The 25,737-nt window shown below is 38.6% G+C and overlaps 1 protein-coding gene across 4 annotated transcripts; it reads right to left on the bottom strand.

Annotated features, from left to right (window-relative positions):
• Positions 1-4: 4 nt before the first annotated feature.
• On the bottom strand, positions 5-25,070 carry LOC102230490 (type II inositol 3,4-bisphosphate 4-phosphatase-like). Of its 4 annotated transcripts, XM_023346910.1 has the most exons (25): positions 24,987-25,070; positions 24,046-24,173; positions 22,951-23,013; positions 20,710-20,834; positions 20,195-20,242; positions 19,809-19,909; positions 19,541-19,660; positions 13,986-14,065; positions 10,347-10,437; positions 9,321-9,390; positions 9,104-9,251; positions 8,885-9,015; positions 8,702-8,809; positions 8,435-8,543; positions 7,755-7,920; positions 7,507-7,686; positions 6,910-7,054; positions 6,042-6,247; positions 5,293-5,416; positions 4,587-4,713; positions 4,368-4,508; positions 3,464-3,561; positions 2,947-3,044; positions 1,919-2,073; positions 5-312 (listed from the first exon to the last, which is right to left on the bottom strand). In XM_023346910.1, exons 4-25 carry the CDS (start codon positions 20,810-20,812, stop codon positions 192-194), a joined length of 2,670 nt encoding a protein of 889 aa, XP_023202678.1. In that variant the 5' UTR covers positions 20,813-20,834; positions 22,951-23,013; positions 24,046-24,173; positions 24,987-25,070; the 3' UTR covers positions 5-191. The 4 variants fall into 4 exon arrangements, with proteins under 4 accessions (XP_023202678.1, XP_023202679.1, XP_023202680.1 ...); XM_023346911.1 differs by lacking the exon at positions 19,541-19,660; XM_023346912.1 differs by lacking the exons at positions 19,541-19,660; positions 19,809-19,909; positions 20,195-20,242; ... (2 more) ...; positions 24,046-24,173; positions 24,987-25,070 and adding an exon at positions 18,518-19,107.
• Between the last annotated feature and the right edge of the window lie 667 nt (positions 25,071-25,737).

The following is a 25,737-nucleotide window of genomic DNA, read 5'->3' as shown; positions in this document are numbered from 1 at the left end:
AGACTCAAGATTTCAGTCATTTATTGCAGAAACAGGTTTGTAATTCGAACACCTATAAAAACAGTCAACAGCCAACATGGTTCTCATTCACACAGAAATACAATCTGCAAGCATTAACCAGCAAACACACACACTTCACATGGAAAAATAAACTATCTTTGGGCATAAATAAGAATATAAACAGGAAGTGTTTATCCGTAGCTGCCGTCTGGAGGTCTGTAGAGTTTGGGGAAAGTGAGGAGCTGAACGCTGCTGAAGGCGAACTTCCTGGTGCCGATGTTCTTCTGGACGTTCTCCGTCCTGCAGCCGTCTCTGCACGGCGAAACGAAAACACAGAAACACAGATCAGCAATCAGGCAGCAACATCCTGTCTGAAAACACATCCTCCTCTGGGGGAGATAAGATTTTACTTTGACTAGATCTACGGTCCTACAAAAACAGAGGCTACCTGTGCAAACTGTCTGTAGGCGACACTAACAAGTATTTTTGTTCTAGTACAGTTAAAATAAGAAAAAACTAAGCTTATAAGTAACTTTTCAACAATATATAGGAGCTTTTTTAAAGCCAATAATTCATTAATATTGATGAAAAATAACTAGAACCTCTGGCAGATTATTTCACTTATAATATGGTAAAAATGTTTTGTTATTTGCTGATGCAACAAGTATTTTTTCTGCAATATTAAGAATTTATTGACTTAAAACAAGCTCATGTATATTACTTATAAGTTACTTATAAGTAATTCTTCTCTTTTTTAAGTGTAGTGAGATATGTGCTCTAGAAACTGGATGAAAAATACTTGGTAAAATTTAGTTTTTGCAGTGATTAAATTCAATTTGGCCACTTGGTGGCAGCAAAACTCAACATAAAAAGCATCAAAAACCAAACGAAGCTGTCAGTAAGAAAATAACCAAGAGTGAATAAATTAACAAGCAGAAATTAGAAAAAATATTCGGACAAGTCGGTTGGTAAATCTAAACAAATAAATCTTAGATTAAATTGAAAAATCAGTAAACTATTGAACAAACAACTCATAAACAATCTTGCTTTTGTAAAACAAAATCAAACCGACTGATACTGTAAATCATCAGGATGCTAATAAGTTAAAGCTAACTGTTGGAACCGTCTCTCCTAAAACACACAGATCGTCTTTTTCAACCATTAATAAATCAATAAGTTTGGACTCATTTATGCTCTCCTATTGTGGACAAACCTGGAACAACATTATAATCCCTGCCTCCCAGTGCTCCCAGTCTTGTTTACTGGTATTTTGCCAGCAGGATCACCAAGCTGAATATGAGCCAGAGAACCAGCAGGTGAGAGGTCACCAGGAGGAAGGCCACTGGGTAAAAATGTCTTCTGGAGTGAAAACACATCTGAATCCAGGGGCTCTGGAGGCCGGAGGGACATTCTGCCGGGTCAAACCCAGAGACAGAGAACCCGGAGTGGGCATAGCAGCCCAGCATCTGCCCCCAGGACAGACGAGACCTGCAGGGGGCAGCATGTGAAGCAAGAGGGAGTGGAAGAGAGAAAAAACAGAAAGAGAAGGAAGGAAATTAAAAGAAAGAAAGAACTGGAAATGAAGGTAAAAAATGAGAAGTGAAGATGCAGAAACTGAGGATGTTTTCACACCTGGTCCAGTAGAATCGGTTCATTAGAAACAAAAATACCAACATCTGTTACATTTTCAGCTGCTGCGGTTTGCCTTCGCACCGAACTGAGTCAAACAAACCAAACTAATTGAAAAACCTGTTCCCCTCCTGGCCTGTGGGGGCGCTGCACCAAGAACCACTGAAGGAAACGACACAGAAACCTCTGGAGACACTGAGCTCAACAGGTTCTGGTGTGAACGCACCCTCAGAAGAAGAAGACAGCTGAGTGTAAACACACACACACACACCCACACACACACGCACACCTCCTCATGTTGTCCAGCGCAGAGCTGAACTGCTGCTGGCTGAGTGTGTGTTGCTCTCTGAGGATCATACACTGCTCCAGCGTCACAGACATCGCCGTGCGATCCTTCGCACTCTTACAGCTCGTCAGCCGCACGCCGTTTACTTTACGACACACCTGCACACAAAAAACATGGAGAAAATTATCTTTGGCTGTTTCTGGGGACCAAAGGTGGAACATTTTTTACACTTTCAGCTGCTGAAAGTCAAACAAGCCAAACTAATTGAAAAGCCTGTTCCCCTCCTCACCTGTGGGGGCGCTGCACCAAGAACCACTGAAGGAAACGACATGAAAACCTTTGAAAAGTACAACTTACTTTTTCACAAAATGTAAACAAAACTGGAGCAGCATCAGGAAGTAAAAAGCAAAACTAACTTTTAAAATAAGTTATTTTAGCTTATAATTAATCTTGTGATTAAATTTTAAAATGTTATTTTGTTTTTTAAAAGGTCACAAATGGTGTCCCTGAGGGCTCAGTATTAGTGCCAACACTTTTCCCACTTCTCTGCAGGTGATGTTGATGTTTTCTGATATTCAAGCTCAGCAGCTCCAGTGTTACTCAGGAACATTTCTTCTACTTTCAACTGACTCTGAAAAATAAGTTAACCCTAACCCTAACCCTAACCCCTAACCCTTTCAAACAACAAAAACTAAATCCCAAAAGTTTCCCTGTGATTTCATCCACACAATCTACCAGCTGATTTTCTGTCTGTTTCCTAAATTTCTGGTTTTATAAAGTGATTAAATCTCTACTTTTGAGTAAAAATGTAAAACATTAAACTATAGTTGAGTCGTGGTGTTTTTATGAGATTAACCTGCATAGAAATGGTGACAAAAACAACAACTTCATTTTAGCAATTAGCTTTTGAACATGGTAAGAATATTTCTGGACTGAAGGAGATCTATTTTCTGTTTTTAACATTATAAACATTTATTTCTCAGTTTATTTCAGCTCCTGAGATCCCTAACCTGTAGAGCAGAGCGACTTACTGAAGCTGCGAGCCACAAAACCTCGACGTTTTTCCTCTTCTTGGCCTCTATACTGCGATCAAGAGACGACAGCAGGTCCAATAGTGACTGGATACCAGCTGAGGGAGAGAAAGAGCTGCTTCAGTTCAGGAGCGGTCAGCGATTCACCTCTAAAATATTAATATCATCATTATTGTTATATTACCTGATTTCTATTTAGGGATAAAAGAGAAATAAGGCTGGGCAATTAACCAAACTTTTGGTTTCAGAGATAAAATATTTGGAAAATCTGGACTTTTTTTCACCAATGCAAAAAGGGCGGCCATCTTGTTTGAGTTTCACAGCTTCTATTTTGAAATGAGGTCAATTCACATAAACAATAATTGAAATAGAAAAATGTTTTTTTTAAGATATTTCTGTCATTTCAAACTTTTTTTAAGGGAAAAAAATTGGGATTAAAAAAATTCCGAGATTTTATTTTGAAGCTCTACAAAGAAATGAAAATAAAAACAAAAACCTCCAGGCGACTCGGTCTCACCCATGTTAGGAAGTTTTTCTCTCAGCTTGTTGCAATAAACTCTGAGACGCTCACAGCTCTGCTGATTCACTCTTTCCTGAAGAGAACTGTCTCCAAACCTGAAAACAACAGAAAATAACTCTTCATACACAGTTCCCACACGTCTGAACAGGAAGTGATCCGCGCCATCTTGGTAGGCGAGCGCAGCGCTTAGCGACCCCATGGCTCCAAGACCAACACAGAGAAAATATGTGGAAACTGTGGATCAATGTGCGAGAGAAAGATGCAAGAACAAAATGGCTGCTGTCAGGACCGACCCGTATGAGACGGAGAAGGAGAATATGTTTCCGATCTGATAGTACGATAAAGTTTATTACCAATTCGTACAACATGGAGGAGCTTCACTGAGATCCATTTATTTAAACGGCTTTTTAGAGAACGTACAAACTCTTCAGGTGAAAAATGAGGTTCTGGCAAGAGTGAGTTCATGAAGCAACAAACATGTAGGATACACGTCTGTCTTAGCTAGCAGATAGAAGCTACATTAGCTAGGCTAATTTAGCGGTAGGTACTACTGTAAATATCACTGATATTTATCTTAGTGTTACACAGAGGTGGGTAGAGCACTGAAAAATGATCAAGTACTGGTTGTAATCAAAGATGGGTAGTAACTAGTTACATTTACTCAATTACATTTACTTCAGTAACGTTTTTGAAAAGATTTACTTTTATAAGTATTTTTCCTACGCTGCACTTTTTGCTTTTACTTGAGTAATTTTATTGTGAAGTATTTCTACTGTTGAGTAAAATGTCCGGATTCTCCACCCACTGAACAAAAAACAAGCAGATTCAATAAAAAAAAACACGAAGGATGAAAAAACGAGGTGATTTTAACTCCTAGATGTTAATGTCGTTGTGTTTGTACCTCTCAGCCAGACTCTGGTGCTGGTTGATCCCGATGTTGAACAGAACCGGCTCGACTCGGATCAAACGGCCGGCCTTCAGCTCCTCGGGGAGCGACCTGAAGCTTTCAGAGGGAAGCGGCACCTCGACCACGAAATCGCCCCTGGATGGAGGAGAAATGACCCGAGATGAGGCCGCGTTCTGTGTATGTGTGTGTGTGTGTGTGTGTCAGAGCGCTCACCAGGCCCCTGTGAGCGTCGGCTGCAGGTCGTCGGGTCGCTCGGATTGGGCCTCGGTGATGGCGAACGCCAGGCTGCTCAGGTCGGCCACGCCCACCTCCATGTCCTCCAGCATCCCCAACTCCTCACCTGGAGACACAAACGATTCACACACTCAGATTACAGCATCAAGTTTCCCAAATTTACCAGCAACACACTGCAAAAACACAAAAATCCTACCAAGTAATTTTAGTCTAGTTTCTAGTTTAAAGGAAAATAATACACTTAAAATAAGACAAACTAAATTATAAGTAACTTTTCAGCAAGAAATAAGAGCTTGTTTTAAGTCAATAATTCCTTAATATTGATTAAAAATAACAGATTATTTCTTTATAAGTGAAATAATCTGCCAATAGAAATAGAACTTTTTCTTTAATTTTAAGGAATTATTTATTAAACAAGCTCATATAGATTGCTGAAAAGTTACTTATAGTTTTGTCTTATTCTAAATGTAGTAAGATATTTGCACTAGAAACTAAACCAAAACTGAATGAAATTCAAATATTTTCAAGGTTTTCAAGCACAGAAGAACAAACAAGAGAGAGAAATATTTTCTGAATGTTCAGAATTATTTGTTGCTGCCCCAGTTTTTCTCAAAGACGCTCAGATTATTTTTTAAATCCTGTTAAATAAAAACGTTCAGCTGATTGTTTGGGGTCGTCGTCGTACCGTAGGTGCTGAGCAGGCCTTCAAACTGGGCCAGGATCCCCACGGAGAGAAGCTGCTGCAGAAACTCTGGATCCTCCAAACCTCCAAACAGTTTCAGCATAAACCCACAAACAATCGCTGAGAGCTGGGAGACAAACAGAGACAAACCTTACAATAAAACAGGAAGTTACATTTTTATCCATATGGAACAAGAACCTGAAGAAACCATGATGATAAATCTGACCCTAATCCAATATGAAAGCTATTTAAAAACATAAAATGTGCCTGATTCTGATGCTATTGTAAAATCACCTTTTGCTGCTTTTCTATATATATTTGTAGATTATCTACAATGTTTTATTTAAACAAAAATACTAAATAAAATAAAGAAAGTATTTTAAGGAAACAGAGGCCCTGTACACACAGAGACGATCTCAGATTAAGAAAAAATGTTCAACAGATGCAGAACCACAGACTGAAAGGCTGCAGTTGGTCTGCCGGGCCAGTCGGTGGCGCTGTAACACAGCCAGAGAACGACACAATGAACACCAAACGGCGCCATGTTTGTTATTTATGAGAGTGAGGCGCATGAAGGACAGAGAGAAACATGGAGCTGCGATGTCATCGTTTAAAATATGTCACCATGGAAACATAAAACCAACGTTTTTAAACTGTAAGTTGGTTTAAAAACTTTCTGATCTCCAAAGACACCAAAATGACTAAATGTCTTCAGGATAAAATGGCGGACAGGGCCTGAGTTTCTTTCTCACCCCCTGGCTGAAGACAGCGTGGCGCCGCTGGACGATCTGCGTTGGACCCCGAGCGACAGTCGCAGCCACCGCCCCCTGCAGGACAACAAAGGTCATGGCAGCTCGGGCCGTGGTTACCGCCTCCCGCACGCAGTCTCTAAGCGTCACCACCAGGGGGAGCAGCTGCTCCTGCCAGGAGGAGGAGGAGGAGAAGGAGGAAGGAGAGGCTGCAGGAAGAGAGGAGAGAAACTTCCTCTGAACATTTTATCTTTAATTTAGTACATAAAGTTCACTTTTATCAAAAATATAAACAAAATAAAAACTGATAATTTCACATGTAAACTTAAGTTATTTCTTTATTATTATCTTTATACAAAGATAGTTGTTTATTTTATAGTGAATTAACTTTTGGCAGAAGGTGAAGACCACACAAGATTTTTCATTCAAAATTGTTATTTTAAGCTGTAAAAGAATCAAATAAACAAAACAAAAAAATAAATAATATAATAACGTCACACTGGACATCTAACAAACAAAAATAAAAATGTCTCCACTATGCCCCGCATTGTTTTCTTCATCTCTTTAAATTAATGGTAGGTAGAAAAGTTATCAAAATAATTCCAAATAAATGAAAATAATTAAAAATTTTGGTTCTAAATTAGCTTAAATAGATTTCAACTGCTTAAAAAATAACTAAACTGATAGAAATTATGATTTACAAAAACAATCACCATAAATGGCCCCAAAAACGACTCATTTTTCCTGATTAAGGTATTTTATGTTTTTTAAATCTTGCTTTTATTTTGTCAAGCAATATGAGAAATGAAAGAACTTATTGAGCTAAAATTACTGTAGGACAAACTGGGACATTTGTCTCTTTCTGTCCCACCTGTGTGTTGGGACTTTGTCTCCCCACTTGACTCCTGTTGCTCCGGCGACGGTTGCTCCTGCAGGTGGCGCTGTCGCTCCTGCAGCCGCTCCACCATGGCCGTGATGCAGTCCAGACTCTTACCGACGTTCACCCACGTTCTGTCCTACACAAACAAACACGTTTACCCAACCGATGGCCGCAGAAACGGCCACACACCGGGTTGCCAGGTTGGGAACGTTTCCGCTGCTTTTGAACTTCGGGCTGGAAAAAAAAAAACCTGATTTCGACAGGCTGATCAAAATTTGAGATGCTTTTCATAAAATTTGGCCGGTTTTTCAAAAGTGTTCAGAGGAAAATTCTTTCAAAAAAGCACCAAACTTTAATAAAATGCTACATTATTCATTCCTTTTATTCTTTCTTCTTTTGTTTGTTCCTTTTATCGTTCCTTCAGTCGTTTGTTCATTTCTTTTATTGTTAGTTCCTTCATTCGTTCATACATGACTCTATCTAGTCTTATATTAGTTTCATTACATTCATTTGGATGCTTTGTTTTATGTTGTGTTTTTGCTGGAAACTGTCAGACCTGGCAACCCTGTCCCACCCTTTCCAACTTGCCCACTCCTCCTCTCTGTTCTGCGTGTCGTCCTGCGGCGCCCCCTCCTGGTCGCCGGGGGATACCTCACATAGCAACCCGTTGCCGTGCAGGTGGCTGCTGCCGCTGCCGGCCCGGCTGTTCATGTCCTGCAGGGCGACTTTCACCAGATCGTCGTTCAGCGCCTGAATGAACAGCGACGTCTGCAGGGAGGGAGGCAGCGAGTCAGATTCATCTGCCTTCCTGTTAGCTGTGTGTGTGTTTCTCTCACCTGCTCCCTGAGGTCGTCCAGGACGTCCTGCAGGCGGTTCGGGTCGGCCTCCATGGAGACGGAGAGCAGCTGCTCCGCCAGGCCGAAGACCAGAGGCTGCAGCTGGGCCGCGGCGGCCAGCAGCCGCTTCGCTCTGCACGACTCGTCACGGGAAAACGGCGCCGAGCTAAAGGCGAAGGAACGGCGAGAAACAACTCTAACACAAACTGAACTGAGGTAACACAAAAATAATTCTGCTTTTCTTTAAGATTTCTCTATCATGTTGGTATCAAAATACTTGAGCTGTTAAAAATCTACATTTTACAAAGTATTTCTATTGAAAATATAGTAGCACATTTAAATTTAGACAACTAACAGATAAGTAACATTTCAGCAAGAAATAGCAGCTTGTTTTAAGTAAAATATTGGTCAAATTGATGAAAACGTTCAGATTATTTCACTTCAGTCAGTGGAACTAAACTTTAATCTTTTAATCAATATTCAGAAATTATAATTATATTTAGGATATTTCTAAAAAGTTTGCAAAAAAATCCAAATTATCATAATTATTATGTTTCATCATCATTTTCTTTTAAACTAAAGCAGCTGCTGTGATATTTACACTGATGGAGCCTCCAACACTGCAAAAACATAAAACCTTACTGAGTATTTTTAGCTTTGAATCTGAGGTCAAGGGTCACCTGTGTGTGTGGTCTGTGTGCTTGATGAGCAGCCGCTTCAGTCCTCCATGTTTGAAGGCCTGGTGGTGATCGGCCGGCGCTCCGAACGTGATGACCTCGTACCAAACACCTGGAAGAGAAGAAAACACCTGGAGGAAACAGGAAGAGAGGAAAACATCTGGAGGAAACAGGAAGAGAGGAAAACATCTGGAGGAAACAGGAAGAGAGGAAAACACCTGGAGGAAACAGGAAGAGAGGAAAACACCTGTAGGGGGCGCTGTGATTTACCTGAGCTGCCGGGGCCGGTCACCTCCATCCTCTGGCTGTGCAGGTTGGTGGGGATGAACTGCAGGTGTCGGTCCGATTTGCTGCTGCTCGCCTTGAAGCAGGACGCCGCTGGAAGAGGAAGAGGAGGGAGCGTGAGGTGAGGAAGGCTGGACTGAGTCATCGTTGATGCCACTCTGATCTCACTGGAGAGGCAGTGCAGCTCCGCCTGCGTTTGCTGGTAGCAGCCGATCAGCTGGAGGGAGTGGGTGACGGCGTCGTGGCGGAGGCCGTCCCAGTGAGGTGAAAGGTCACCGAGCGCCTTGACCTCCGCGACCCTGAGCAACAAAATCAAACACGGCCGACTGAAACTTAACAAGGTCGAGGCACGTCGATGTTATTTCATGTCATTAACCCTTTGTGTACCTGTCAGTGTGCTCCCTGATGAGCGCGCTCAGCAGCTGTTTGGGTAAGGAGAAGGACAGCGGCGTCTCTGACATCTGCTCCCGGACCAGCAGCCACCTGTGATCCTCCGTCTGAAACCGGTACAGCTTACACACCTGGGAGCACAAGGCTGCACAGACACACACCTGTTGGAGGACGGAGGATCGGGCAGAAACATGGCCGCCGGCCGGAGTCTCACCTGCTCGCATCATCGGACTGTTTTCTTTGTCCTGGACGGAGCCGTGCAGCGCGTCACACAGCACGGCGCTCTGGAGGGAGAGAAGAGACGATCAGGCCTGAGTGGAGGTGAAATGGACAGAAAACACTGTTCTTCTAGATCTGTGGCCTAAACAAAACCCGTTCATTACATTTCAAAATCATTCTTAGATAATGAGATTTTAATGTTTTAGGGCAGGAGTGTCAAACTCCAGTCCTCCAGTCGCTGTCCAGCTACTTGTAGATGAGCCTCTGCTGCACCTGAATAGAATAATTAGGTCATTGAGGTTCTGGAGAACTGATCTACACAAGGAGGAGGTAATTAAGCCGTTTTATTCCAGTGTTTGTACCTGTGGCTCATCTAAAGACTGCAGGACAGGGACCCTCGAGGCCTGGAGTTTGATACCTGTGTTTGTCACTTTGAATCCAAATAATCTGCTGCTGCTGCGCCCCCCAACTCAATGTTTACACTCACAGGTTAAACAGATGCGCAATTATACAACCGTACATCTTTGAAAAGCAGAAGTGGAGTCTCCTGCACAAACAACAAGAATGCAGCAAGTGGTTTCTGGATAGTCAACAACTAAACAGCCTAGCGCTGTCAATCACAATCTTCTTAACTTGGCCACTGATGACAACATATAAAAAGTTTTCCTGTAACAGTATTTTGTTTCTCTGCTATTAGCACATTTAGCAGCACATAGATGAGGATGACTGTCAGCGCTAAGACCCGCCTCCTGGCTCTGATTTTTTTTCTTTTGTGCATTTATTCAGCAGCAGCAGCTCAGGGAGGAGGTGGAGATCAATGTTTCACAGTTTATCTGTTTGGTGACAGTTTTAACAAATATTTAAAGAGCATATTCTATATAAAACTTACGCACTGAACCTTTAATCTAAATTTGATCCATGGCACACATAACAAGATGAACATGCCAAAGACGAAACTGCAAAGAAAAGTGTCAAAGTGAGACCTCTCTGCTGAGAGAAACAAACATTTCACTTCCTCCACCTTGTTTTCTGGACATTTATCCTCCGTCTCTTCCTCCAGCTGCAGGCGGGAAACCGTCACGTCCCCGACCTCGTTCACGCCGTCCATCGTCCTGCAGCGAAGACAAACGGACAGAAGACAGAACTGAAGGAGGCGGCCAGGTGAAAATGAAACTCACTTCTAAAAGTAAAGCTGCCACTTCCTGTTACACTGTAAAACTAGAGGCAAAGTTAACAAAACCAAACAAACCACTATTATGAAGAAACAAAACAAGAAATTTACAATGTGTGAAAAATGGTCTAAATTCTTTTATTTTATTTTTATTTTGAGGTTCTTTAACCCAGTTAAATTAATGAAACTGTTTAAAAGACAAGTTGAAAAAACAAAAAGATGGTGGGATGAATTTGGGAAACAAAATAACTTGAACAATCGTAACTAAATACAATAAGACAGAAGAAAAAAAGAAAAGAAAACAGCAACAAGAGGAAACCGAAAAGGAGAAAAATATGATTGATAAAAATAAACACAAAAAAACACAAAGAATAGAATTGATTAAAATATCCTTTATTGTCCCACAAAAGGGAAATTCAAGTGTAAAAGCAGCAAAGCGACATAAAATCCAAACATGTAAACAAAAACAAATATAGAATATAAAATATGCTATATAAAAATAGAATTAAGAATAACATGCTGTACAGTTTGAGCAAAACTAAGATATAAAAAACTATAAAATACCAAACTCCAATCCAAAGGAATGTGCAGTGGAGTAAAAAAATTGAAAATGTGCATTTGTGCACAAAAAGCAACAAACTATTTACAATAAGTGGCAACAAGCTGGACCAAACCCAGCAGGGATGTAAATATTGTAGAGATGGATCTATGTTAACGCCACTCTGTGCACCGCGGACGCATCAAACACGCCTGGAAACCAAAAACCAAGCAAGAAAACATCGACCAGAAGGTAAATATTCAAAACAAAGAGAACTAAACCCAGATCAGGAATATGAGAACTGACATGTGAAACCCGACGGTTCTGGTTCTGACACCGGGTCGCATTCAGTCCAACAAAACGGCCTCAGACTGGAAACAGATTGTCTAAGGACCATTATTAGGGTTTTAATAGTTTGTATTTTTCTTTAAAGTTTAGTTTTATTTAGTCTTGACCTTTTGACCGTCTGGCCAGTCTCCTCTGACCTCTGACCTCAACATGGCAGAACTGAGGCTCACTGGATATTTTCTCTTTCTCCCTCCGTTCCCTGTTAACCCTGGAGATGGTTGTGAGTGAAAATCCCAGTAGATCAGCAGTTTGTGAAAAACTCAGACCAGCTGAATTTCACATCAGTTAAAAGGCTAATAAATATAATCATAAACACAAAAACAAAGGATGTTTTATGTACAGTTTTAGTATTTTATGAACACACAATTTGGCTCCAGTTAGTTATAGTTAGTTACAGTTCTTATAGTTCTATAATTACTGTTTTTATTTAGTGAAGTTTTCATTATTTAGTTAACAATAATAACCTCCATCATAACTCGACAGAGTTTGGAAGAAACTACAAGGTTGTTCTGATGTCTGAATCAAATCATCTTTCTGTAATCATGGCTGGATTTCTACCAAAGGGAAAACTGTAGACTATAAACTGCAAGATGTGAGGAAATCACGCGTTGACGCGGATAAAGGTTTTCATATCAACGTGGAAAAGAGAAAAGTAAATAAATGTAGTTTCTTAATAACTTTAACACTTTACTACTTTTTAATGTATTAAAACTTTTAATGCTGCAATAAATAATTGCTGCAAAACATCCCAGAAACACAGTAACAATAAATTAGAGATATGTTGTGCAGTTAATACATTTAATCTGCTTTTAAACAGCAGCAGATCTTCCAGTTTTCGACCTGCTGAAGTCGATAAAGGGAAATAATCAGCCGACTGATTTCTAAACAACTGATTGTTCGACCTCTAAAGGTCAGAGCTGAAAGCAACAAACAATGACAGCAAAGAACGAGAAAAGAGAGCAAAATATGGATTTATAGCAACATTTGATACTAATATCTCTAATCAATGGTTTTCTAGGGTGAAACCAGAAGTTTACATACACCTTTCTCACAGTCTGAGGTCAAATCAGACCAAACGTATCTTGTTTTAAGTAGAATCATCTAATTTATTTCCATCTGCTAAACCTATCAGAAGTTTCTAAAGCCATGACATCATCATCTGGGCTTTCCCTCATTGCTTAAAGGTGAGAAATGATGCTTCCTTGAACAGGTTAGGATAAGTTTATGTCCTAAACAAAACATGTTCATGACATCTTCTGCACAAAATCATTCCTAGACGATTTTTAGTCGGAACACGTCTGCCTACTTTAGATATTTTAGGGTGTCCTGTCCCTTTAAATCCAAATAATCTGCTGCAAGCACCCCCCCCCCCCAACTCAACATTTACACTCGCACATGAAAAATGGCTAGAGACCGATTTGCAATTATTCAACTGTACATCTTGGAAAAGCATAAGTTGAGCCTCCTGCACGACCAACAAGAATTTAGCAAGTGGTTTCTGTATGGCAAGTCAACAACAAAACACTTGTATTTTCCAGCAGCCATTGTACAAAGTATAAAACCAGTAGAACAAAAGTGCTGGAGCTGTGCTTAGGTTGCTAGGTAACGGGGCTGGGGTTGCTAGGTAACTGCGCAGTGTCCGTCAAATGAACAAATTTGAAACGTCTAGGATCCAAAATGGAAGAGTAAAAACATTCAAAATGTGAATTTTACACAACAGATCCCCTTTAAAGAGACGGTAATCACTCTGTGTGTGTAAGCATCAATAAATAAATCTCTGACATATTCTGGCTATTATTATTGTGGCTTTCAGCAAACAGAAATAACTCCAGCTGAACTACAACAAGACAAGTTTTAGTCTTGTTTAAAGACTAACATTTATATTAATTTAATGTAAGATTTAATTTCAAATTGTGAAAAAGAAAACATGAATTTAAACTTCTGGTTTCCACGGTGTTAGCAGTTAGTTAGCCCTACGTTATGTTTTGTTGACATTCATGCAACACAAAGCCAATAAATCTACATTGAAACGTCAACCTGGACTGTCACCTGCAGGAAGTGACATCGTACTGAACGTTTCTGGACGGACATCATCTCCTTCTTAAACAAATAAACTCAAAGAGAAAATCAGCCTGCGAAGGAAAACCACAAGCAAACTGCAAACCTGCACTGAGGCATGTGTGAGCTTTCAGTCTGCGTCTCCTCTCTTCTTCTCTGGAGGTGATTTGATGCTAAAACAGGAAGAGACTTTTTCCTCTATGGGTCTAGAGGCGGAGACACACGCTGCCCCATCTCACTTCCTCTTCTGGGTAAAGGTATCCGAGCAACAGCCAATCAGCAGGCAGGTAGCTGGACCCCTATCTACAGGCTGTTTAAGAAGAACCTCATTGACTACAAAAGCGTTTTTCACAAGAAATGAGAGCGAGGATGAATGCCGGTTCTCTGATTTCACTTTAAGCCAGCTTAGAAAGTTCAGAGATGTTTCACAGCCGATCAGAAAGAAAAAGATTTTAGGCTTTTTATCAGTTTAATGGCAGTTTGTGATTTTTCTGGAGGATTAATTGTCCTAGAAGCTACTTCTATAAGTGAAATGTAAAGTTTACCTGAGCTTCAGGGAGCAGCAAGGCTCTTTGGACCGGAGGAGATCTCTGATGGAGAACGATGTGAAACCCAAACAGCTTCTCTGAAAGAACAAAAAACAAAATGGTTTCCAACATTAATGATAAAATATGCTTAAACTTGCAAACATACAATCAGTTTACTGCGTCTCTGCTGTTTGTTTTAGAGTCAAAAGAAGACATGATGTCACTGGAAAATAAAACTGTGACATTAATAATTTGGTCGCCAGGTTGCTGGACGCCATATTTACCTCAGAGTTACAGTGAATCAACTTTATTATCAGCAATGACCCAAAAAACCGTCAGCGAATCTCACGCTACGCTGCGCTGCTCTGTCTGATCAGGATTTATTCACCTGCTGGATTCCTGGAAGTGAAACTGACAGCTTGGCCTACTTTCTGATTAATTCAGCTTTTAGTAGCATGGCAGGTAGGGAGCTGATAGAGAATTGAAAACAAATTCCCAGATGATCATTTGAAGCAGAAAAAATAAAATGAGGCGTTACCGTGGCTGTTAAAGATTCACATTATGTCCAACAGAACCGCACCTTTGATCCCAAAACGCTCACTATTCAGAAAAATTAAGAGCAAAACAATCTTCTAGCAGAATGTCACTTTTATTTTGCTTTGAGCAAGAGATTAACGGCTGAAACAGCAAAAAGGGGAGAAATGCACAGAATTATTGAAGGAAAAAAAAAGCTCTTAAGAAAATAATTCACATTTAAATGACGTTGATGGCAGATTTCAGCATTTTTATGACTGTTTTGGTCCTATTGAGGACACTAGCGTCTATATATGGTGCGTCTGCACTATTTACAGAGCCACACCACAAACCGACGGCCATCTTTAAAAAAAGAGTCGAGCAAAGTCCAAACTCCCCACAGCTGAAGTCACTGAGCTGCTGTGAGGATAATCAGCAGCTCAGGGGATTAAAGCTCTCAAATCAGGCGACGCAGTCGACAGAAAATCACAACACTGAAGTGAAGGGAAGCAGAGAAAAGTCCCAGAAAAGGTTTATTAAAGTCGTCACAACCTGAGATTAAGATGCTTTATCAAACACGAAGGAGGAGAGTTAAAGAGGAAAGACTTTGGCTCTGAATGCTAAAAGTGATGAAACATTTTGGTTTTGATTTTCAGATTATTGTTTTTACATTCATTTGGGTTTAGCACAAGCTAACGACATGCTACTTCTTCTTGTGTTACTAACAAGTCCAGCTTGTTCCCAGTGGAGAATCTCAAAGACTTTGGTTTGGGAACATCTTTGGCAGTGGTGGGCGCCATGAGCTAAAATGCTAGCTATGCTAACCCTAAATCACTTAAAATAAACATCAGTTCTGATATCGCTAAGATGCTATATCATCAGGGTATTTAGTAGAGGCTAATGCTAAATCGCAACTCATAAACATCAGTTCCACTAATGCTAGGGTTTAAACCAACAGGTATTTAATGGAAGCTAATGCTAAGGCATTAAATCTAATCCTGTTGACGCCCACCATGCGTCACAACATACTATATCGCCCTCAACAGGTTCACACTTGTTACTGCACACCTACATGTACAGTTTGCGCTTCAGGAAGTGATTCTTTGTAACAAATCTTTCACTCAGAGTTTTCGTTTTATTGTTGTTGAGATTTGCTATCTCTGCTGCTAATTTTGGCTAACTAAACACGGTAGCGCTTCGGTCAGAAAGCACACAGGACATTTCAAAATAAGAGCATGAGCCATTAATCAGATGTAAACTGAAAGTTTACAAAACATCCAAGTAAATTAGCGCTGCACCTGCAGGTAGGAGTTAGCATCACTTAAACCCAATGTTTTAAATAAATTTTAGTAGAAAATCTGCGATAAACTCATAATTATGGATTATTTTAGAGAATTTCAGAAATCGCGGACTCACAAAAAATGAAGGTCACAACATCTGAACCAAACAACAGGAAGAAAAGAGACCAAATATTTCTCACCTGCCCTGAGAAAACCTCAAAACACTTGAAAAATACAAGTTAAAAAAATATTGAAATATATATTGTCATAAGTGAACAAATCTGCCAACAAAACTAATTTATTTTAAATAAATATTAAAGAATTAATAACTTAAAACAAGCTCCTATTTCTTTCTCAAAAGTTACTTGGAAGTTATTTTTGTCTTATTTCAAGTGAACTAAGATAACTGGAAACTAGAAACTAAACAAAAATACTTGGTAAAATGTTATAATTTTGCAGTGAATCCCCTCAGACTCTGGTTCGGTTTCCCTCCTGAACCTGTTAACCTCAAATTTAAGAATAAAACTGATTCAACATAGTTTTTTATTCATTTATTCCAACATTTTCTTCTCTGAAACTGGAACATTCCAGTTTGTCAGAGAGTATTTAGGAAAATGTTGCAGTTAAATTTCCTTTCCCCTCTTCAGGTTTTTAACTGATCAGTAACAAAACAAGCCTGGATCTGACTGACGCGTTCAGAGAGTCTTGCAAACTTTTAAAAATTCCCTGCAGCGCAGTTACTGCATGCTAGAGAAATCCAAGCCGTTGCCTCATTTCCTCGCCGGCGGCTCCGCGTTGGTGCAACCACAAGCCGACGTGCAACGACACGCCGAGCCAATGTTTCTCAATGAGTTCCCGGCCAAACAAGAGGCTTTCAGGATTACGCGTTAATCCTCATCAAACCTAGAAACACGACACACACTGGACGCCACAGCTGGGTGCTAAACGCCGCTTCACGTTTCATTCAAAACAAACTGGGGGGGAAACGAGATAAATGGGCCAAATTAATGTGAGATCAACAAGAAACATTACCTAGTTTCTGGAGCAAATACTAACTTACAAATAGCTTTTCACTAAAATATAGGAGAATATTCTTAATATTGATGAAAAAGTTCTAGTTCCCCTGGCAGGTTCATTCGACATTTTTTCTGTGTTGTAAATAAAATAATCCGCCAATGGATATAGTACCTGTTAATCAATTTTAAGGAAGTATTTACTTAAAACAAGCTTCTATTTATTGCTAAAAAGTCACTTATCAGTTAGTTTCATTTAATTTCTAGTGCACTAAGACATTTGCAATAGAAACTAGACAAGAATATTTGGTCAAATTTTGTGTTTTTGCAGTGTAAACATAACTCAACAACGCTCAAGGGATAATTTTATAGTAGATTTAACATCATAATTTAATACAGGAAGCATCAAGTAGACAAGGACTGAAAAAATAATTAGATAAAAGGTTAAAATCTGGTTGTAAATGTGTAAATAAAAGAGATGATATATTAACAGTAGGCTTGAGTCTTGAGCAGGTTCCTAAAGAGAACCAACCAGGATTAGAGGTAAGAGTAGATTTTAAATAAACAGGTAACCAGTTTAATTAGATTAAGTAGAAAACATTTGGATTATTAGATAATAAAAACGCATGTCTGATACTTTTTGTTCAACTTTTCTAATCTACACTCTAAAATTAAAGAGGTTCTATTAATCAAAATTCATTTCTGCACATTTTTTGTGCGTCGACTGCTTGTGAAAAACAGCACAAACACTTTGAGTTCATGTTTTTGGTGTCTGGAAAACGAGCCGTTTCAAAAACCTCCCGACTTTTAGCTCACATTTGCAACGAGATGCATAACCGTACATCTAGTTGCAGCCATTTTCACATGGTGGCGTGTTCAGCCGCTCATTTGGATTTAAAGTGACAGAGCGCTAAAACAGCTGACCTGACTGAAACCTCAAGATCTGAGAACGATTTTGTGAACATGTTTTGTGTGGACCTGTTAAAGGAAACATAACAGGTCACCTTTAATCTCGCTGTGTCAGCGTTTGGACGCTGATCAGACCCAAAGCTTAAAATCAGCTCATGTAAACAACGGACCTCCTTCCTTCTACTGGAGTAAAAACCCAAAATCACGGTGGATGTTTTCAAACTGGAAGTCATTATCCGGGTCGTTAAAAGTCAGATAGGTCCCAATCCATGGTTGGCATGGTAACCAAACCCTAAACTGGTGTTTGTGTGGCCTTCAGATAAACTCCTGACCAGAAAACATGTTCTAACTCTGAATAAAAGTTTTCTGGCTGAACGAGTAAACAGAGAGATGAAGGAGATGTGAGAGACGCTGCACTGTGCTCTGCTTGTGGTTAACAGACGAACGCCTCTGCACACTTCCTCCCTGCTTCCAGCGAGCTTTTATCATCAAACAGTGAGAGAAATTCACATCTAAACATGAAACATTCAGCGTCACCTACTTCTTCTATGGCTGTCTGTTCATTTAAATGTGGCTAAAGGTCAATTTAAAGACGACACCTTCAATAAAAACTCAAATTTTACTCAGGTTTTCACTCAATATGGGGGATGAATTATTTCAGATTAATTTGGGTTGAGCTGAATATTTTTACACACATCCAGAGTTGGGAATAATCACAAATACTCACGATTAATCGCGATTAATCATTTCAGCTCTAATTCAATCACATTCATAACTTTACATGTCGGGTATTTTTCGCCTCCATGTTGTTTGTTTCCGCCGTGTAATGCCCTACCTGTCCAGCAGGGGAGCTGTCGTCTCTTGGAGGACGTAAACAGTCGGCGCAGGCCATCATCGCTCGCTGCATCTTGAGAACGTTTTATTCTTAGGAGAGTTTAAAGATAACGAGCTAGAGTAACTAGAGCTGCTGGATGTAGAATAATAAATAGATAAATCGATCCTCCAGCTGCAAGTTGGAAAAATAATCTACATTTGTCATTATTTTAAGCATTATGTAGTAGAAAGCAGTTATTCTGCTGCTGCTATTTGTTTTTGACTTAATTTTGATCCATTGTGTTGGTTTATTTTCAGTTTCTGTTCAAAAATATCAGTTTGAGATTAAGAGATTAGGATCTAAATGCCAAATAAAAACAGAAATATAAATTTCTGTTTCCTACCTGAACCATCAGTTTAAAGCCTACTGACAGTTTTACTGTTAAAGTCAAACAGCAGCGGAGCGATGGAGGAGTTAAAAGATTAATCCTTCAGATTAGAATCGGCAAAAATTAAAGACAAAGAAGAAGAAGTTTCCACAAATCCAGACAAAAACAGGAACGACTTCAGCTGAAAAATCAGCTGTTTCTCCTCCTCACTCGCTCACTTTTTCCTCCTCCTGCCATTTCATCGTAGCCCAAGGGATTAAAAAAAAAAAAAAACACGCCCCCCCCCCCAGGTGCATCATGGGAAAATATTTGGAGATTAGAAAAGCTCCTGGCAGGAGAAACAGAGCTGAAAAACGAAAATTAACTCAGCTTGTTCTCTGTTTTACACACACACCCATCCATCCAATGGGTGTGTGTGCGTGGGGGCGTGTGTGTGTGTGTGTAGGAATGTGCGTGTGGGGGTGGTTGGAGGGGGGCGGGGTGTGTGTGTGTGTGTGTGTGTGTGTGTTGGAGATTAATTTAGAGAGAAATCAAGTCAGTTTGTGCTGGTTTTACACGTCCTCATCATTAAGCCTCTTATATACACACAAACACACAGCTGTAGTAAAACACACACACACACACACACACCCACACACACACACACACACACTTACTGAGGAGTGTGACCTTAAATCATCCTCTCTGTAAAGTCTGACTTCCATCCTGCTGTGACGCTGCAGCTTGGAGTCGATGCTGCAGCAAACCGACGCTCGATACTCGCCGTCCTCTGACCTCTAAAGATACGGCAAGCCAACGAGATTTTAATCACATTCCTATTATTTCATTTTAAAGCCTAAAACATACAGGAATGTGTGTGTGTGTGTGTGTGTGTGTGTGTGTGTGTGTGTGTGTGTGTGTGTGTGTGTGTGTGTGTGTGTGTACCTTGACTATCTGAGTGCTGCAGAGCTTCCTGACATCATAGGGGTCGACTGTAGAGACGTGTATTTTGACTTTGGTTGTCACGGCAACCGCTACTTGACACTCTTATTTTTTTAAGAAAAGAAAAGTCAAGTTAAGTCAAAGTTTATTTATATAGCACATTTACAACAGTTGACCAAAGCGCTTCACAACAAACAACATCACAGGTAGATAAATGACAAAATAGAAATAAAATTAAGTTTAGTAAAACTTATAAGATAATATAAAACTGGCAGAGATGCCAAAAGCTAATAGCATGAAAGGAAACAGTAAGTTTGTTGGGTTCTTGATCCGATTTAAATGAAGTAAAAAGAAAAAAAAGATAAAATCATTAATCTGTGGTGACGTACCAACATGAAGGAGCTGCTGAGACGAGTTAGGGCCAGTTGGGGCGCCACCTTGTGGTAAAAGAACGACATGACATCAGGTTTAAACTTAGCAAACTTTAATTTACTTCACTGATTTTGTGTTTTTCAGGTACTTGATAAAGTCTTCTGAAGTTCTGATTATGTTTTTTTATGTTAGCAGTCTGAATGTTTAATAAACAGCCGTTTTCATCTAAGCTTCACATAAACAAACACAAAGTAATAGATTCATTTTCAGTCAAGTTTTAAGCACCAAAGAGTTAAAAATGTATAAATATATTTTCAATGAGGCTCTTTAAAAGTATGAGTACAATTTTAAATAGATGTTTGCATACAAAATAGACCAGAATAAAGTTTATTTGCTCATTTTTAGCAAGGAAATGCAAAAATAAATTCCCCTACGGCCACTAGGGGGCTCTGTAGTTTTACTAATTAAAATGGGGGAATATTTTAGTCACCAGATGTTGATCATCGGAGGCGAGATGAGAACAGAAACTTACGGTCAGCTGCAGGAGTTTCCAGGTTGTTGTTTTGCTCGCTGCGCGACGCGCGGCTGTCCATCAGCGTCTGCAGGTTGGCGAATCCTCGCCTCAACGAATTCATGACGGCGGGACGATCAGCGCTCCTGAAACCAGACAGGAAAACCAGAATTTAATCTGCCTCAGATTATATCTAGTTACAGTTATTTAAAATGTTTGGATGTTTTATCTAATTATTGTGTCACCATTAAGATTTTACATAAACATGGAGATGAAATGCAGAGATCAGCAGAAACTTTTACTCAGTTACTTTTACTTGAGTAACTTCTAGGAGTATTTTTACTAGGCTGTACTTTAAGTAATTTTATTATGAAGTATTTCTACTCTTACTTGAGTAAAATTCCTGGATTTTCTTCCCACTGAATGAAAAACAAATCACCAGATTCAGACACACGGCTGCAGTTTCTGTTTCTGTTTAAACTGATTTGGAAAAATTATCTTTTGATTGATTTTGTTATTTTTTGTTTCTTATATAAATTATTGTAATTTCTGACCTTAAAATATCAAAATGTCCATTTAACTTTATATCTTTGTTTATCTGATGGTGAAACATTTTAAATATTAAACGATCATTTGATCAGTTACTCAGGACTTGACTCGACTTTTTACCAAATACTTTTTTTACTCTTTAATAATTTCTTGGACAGCTACTTTTTACTTTTACTTGAATAAAAATATATCAAAGTATTTCTACTCTTACTTGAGTAAAATGTCTGGGTACTTTGCCATAAGACATAAGTTTTTAAACTCAAAATGTGCCAATAAAGTTTAAGGTTGAACAAATAAATTCACTTCCCGTTTTTCTGCATTTAAGTGAGATGTCGACGTTTGGAGCTAAAATTGTGCGTTGTGTGATTATCTGGGTGTAAAATAAAGTTCCTGAAACGGTTCTCATATCTTACAGTGAACAGTAAACAGATCGTTTGAGACGACAGGAAACAGGTTGACTAAAATAGTAAAACTTTAAGATCATATTTTGCAGAAAGGTCGGAGCATTTATCATATTGTTTATCATTTGTCATAAAAATCTTTGGAGTTTCGTTTAATTTCACTAAACTGACAGTTTGATCAGAAATGTTGCTTTTGCTATTTTCCCCAAAGCTTAGAAAACGTATTAGTTTAGTTAACAGAATCTAACTGAATGATTTCATGACTGTTTATTGATTCTGTGAAACCTTTGGTGTTCAAAGGGCGGTGCGAGGGCCATTTTCAGCACTCGGCATGACTCTCTGTGGCCCCCCAACCACAGCTTTGGCCCACCAGATGGAGACTTTTTCCAAATTGTTAGAGTAAATATCACACAGAGAAACTGAAATCTACTTAAAGGAGCAGTATTCTGTAAAATCGCTTTTTTTTAGCTTTACATCATGTTATAATGTTTCCCCTCATAAAACAAATCTGGAGTATTGATCTGATCCTTTAATGCATGAAATACTTTAATCTCCATGGCAACCGTTCAGCCTGGGTGGACGTAGCTCCGCCTTAAAAGACGGAGCTCCTCCCCCACTCAGCTCCTTCAGACTAGCCAGCAGCAATTAGCAAACACCTGGTGGAGCTGCTGAACTTATAGGAGCTACTTCTCTGGTAAAAACGTTGTTAAAGGGTTTTTAATAGAGGAGCCATGTTGGGATGACTTCCTGAAGGCGGAGTTTCAGAAAGAGCAGGAGTTTCTTAAAGAGACAGAGGCCCAATTTCAAGGCTGTAAATCGGGAAGTTAAACTTCTTTTAAGTCACATCTGATATATTTAGCATTTTTAACAACTGATGGCAACACAGTTACTTGACTTTGTTATAAAATGTCTTTAAATGGCTGGAAAACACATCATACTGTCCCTTTAAGATGGAAAGTATTTAGTAAACAGTATTTGTTTTCCTTTACCCGGGCTTTTTATTTTTATTTTTATTTGATATAAATTGCCACTCACCTTATTTACTCATGTAAATAAGGTGAGTATTTTTAAAGTGTAACCCATTTCCTGTTCTTGCTGCTGAGAATAAATATTTTTTATTTAAATGATGAGCTTATGCTACATTTCATACGAACACCAGGCTGTTTTAGGTTAGTAAAATATTACATGTTTAATTTATAATTGGTAGAAAACATATAGAATAGATTTATTTAGTCATGTTTCTGCTTCCAGCTCAGTGGTTCTGGTAAACACGGTTCATCTGGTTTAGTTTTGTTCTGTTTTATTTACTCACAATCAGAACTCTGCCACCTTCTGGAAGCTTCCTGACATTACATCTCTCCTCCGGCTCTCCAGCCTGTAAAAGGTTCAGAGACAAACGTCAAGCTGGATTAGAGTTCAGAGTTTTGCTTTTGTTTGAATTAATCTGGTATTTTATTCCGGAAGCCGTTTCATTTCGGACAGCCGGGATTTTCCAGGAATTTGGGCTGGACTGAGTCACAAGATGAAAACAGATTGAAAAGTAAAGGATGGAAATTAAAGAGGAAAGCAACAATAAAAACATTTCTTTCTTCATCCGATCAGAAACGTTTGATTCTATGAATCTGACTGACAAACAGAACTAAAAAAAACTTCCTGGTTTGTCGACTAGAACAGAGAAGATTATAAGTTTATTTGCCATTAAATGAGAATATGCAGCAAATCTGGACAATCTGCTGAGAATCAGAGCCTGCAGCAAATTTATCCAGCAAATAAAATATTTTATTTATAGTTTTTTGTATATTTGTAGCTCCTTAGTGTTTACAGATTTAAAAAATTGCAGGAACAGAGAAAGATGTAAAAAAAAAAAACTGTAATTCAGTCAGTAACAATAAAAACTGTATAATAAAGAAAATTATAATATTAATGTTATGTTTTTATTTATTTATTTTTCCTTTCTTTCCCATTATTCTATTCCATATTTCAAACATTGTAATCTTTCCCTGTGTTTTATTTATTACACAGATGTGCCATTTGCTTCTTAACTATTGAATTGTGAGGATGTGTTTTGTAAAATTTGCTTCTTTGTGAGTCAAAAAAGACAAAAAGAAAAAGAAAATAGAGCAAATCACAAATTAGAATAAATAAAATCCTAAAGAAATAACAAAAATCAAAACTTAATAGGAAATAACAGTTTGAATCAATAAATCACATTAGATTAGAACTGAAACTAACACAATAGATGCAAATTTAATAAATCAGATAAAGACTAAAATGAATAAGAAAACAGATGAGAGAATAAAATCATGAGAATAGAAGAAGAAATCAGAACAGAATCTATTTGACGTGAACAGAGTAACGTTGAATAGATCAGAATAAAGTAGAATGTGTTTCTCCTTCATGGCCCGACCTGCAGCAGCGTTTCCAGGCGTTTCCAGGTGTTTCCAGGTGTTTCCTCTGTGGATCCGAACATCAGCTGATTAAGGTTCGCCCTCATCTTCCTCACCGCTCCACCATCATCACAGGCCTGATTGTTTCCTAAAGCAACAGAGAAGTCTGCATGAACACTTATTTACATAAAATAGAGAGAAAGAGACACATGGCAGCTAAAGTTCCTCACTTCATACACTGCAAAAACACAAAGCGTTACCAAGTAATTTTAGTCTAGTTTCTACCGCAAATATCTTAAAATAAGACAAAACTAACTAACAAGGAACTCTTCAGAAAAATATAGGAGCTTCTTTTAAGTCAATATTTCCTTAATATTGATGAAAGATGACAAGTTTCCCATCAAGGAACAAACAAAAGGAATCTGATTCCTGATTACAATTTTCTGCAAGCTGTAAAAAACACAAGTAAATTAAAAACACTGCAAGGCTTTTTGAACAATATCTGCAATAATAATACAATAACTGAAATGAACCAATGGTAGGTCATTTTTTAAATATGCACCTGTTTATTATATTTGTGCCCCATTTAAATAAATTGAAAAAAGTTTTCTAAAACTTTGAACTACTTTCATAAACTTAAACTACGAAACGAAATTCTACGTTTTCTGCCACAGAACAAACCCGAAGGTAAAACACCTGCATTACCACGTTACAAATGTTAATGCAAACATTAACATTTAAAGGTGTTATATTTACCAAAATATCAGACGTTTTAGCCAAATATAACAAACTGACTCTCTATTCGTGACAGATGCAGCTGCCGTTAATAGTTAATTTGTTGTCAAAACCAGGAAACCTAATTCCGAACCGGTCTAAATCTAATAAAAACCCACTTTGTATGACGTTAAATGTTCAAAATGTTACAATCTGACAGTTATGAAGATTGATTTTAGTTACTTACCGGGTTTAAATGTTGTTTTGAAGATGATAACCAACTTATCCGCAAGCTTTATGTTTGGACTTCAGACAGTAGTAAAAATAAAAAGTCTCGCGAGAGTTGCCATTTCCTGGCTGAGCATTCTGGGTTCGAGCCACAAGATGGCGCACTATTACAAAACTGTCGACTTCAAAATCAAAAGCTGTGGAACAGAAGGCAGTAATCGACTGTTTTTGTATTTATTAACTGCCTGGTTTTAAGATATTTTCCTTTTTAAAAGCTTTTTATATAGCAAACATGGCGACGGAGCAGATATTTTGGTTTTCTTCTCCGTAAATTATGTGTTTGTTTTTTGCTCACCTATTGTGCATAACTCACCCAATGAAATTCTTCTGGAATGCGCAGTTAGTTCATATAAGTTTGTTAAAACGCATTACACTTTTCAATGCTGCATTCAGGTAAAATAAGGGAGCAAATTTCAAAAATATTATCCTTGTAGCAAAGAACTAGCAATATTTAAGGATCTGGATGAAAATATGACATTTAGTCAATTTGTGTCAGGGACTAAAATACATTTACTTTTGGCAAGATCCTCCAGATCCCTCGCAAACTTCTGTTGTCTTAGATTTCCATTAAAGGTAAGAACAAATAACATTGCTGCATCTTTAAAGTTTATTTTTGTTTAATAATTTCATTTGCTACTATTTCTTTGTATAATATTGTTTAATTTCGTGCTGATGTCAGTTTGTCTTTTAATTTGTCTTTGTAACAAAAG

Source organism: Xiphophorus maculatus, chromosome 14, assembly GCF_002775205.1.
Source record: "Xiphophorus maculatus strain JP 163 A chromosome 14, X_maculatus-5.0-male, whole genome shotgun sequence".
NCBI lineage: Eukaryota > Metazoa > Chordata > Actinopteri > Cyprinodontiformes > Poeciliidae > Xiphophorus > Xiphophorus maculatus.
This window is presented reverse-complemented; position numbering and strand designations above follow the sequence as displayed.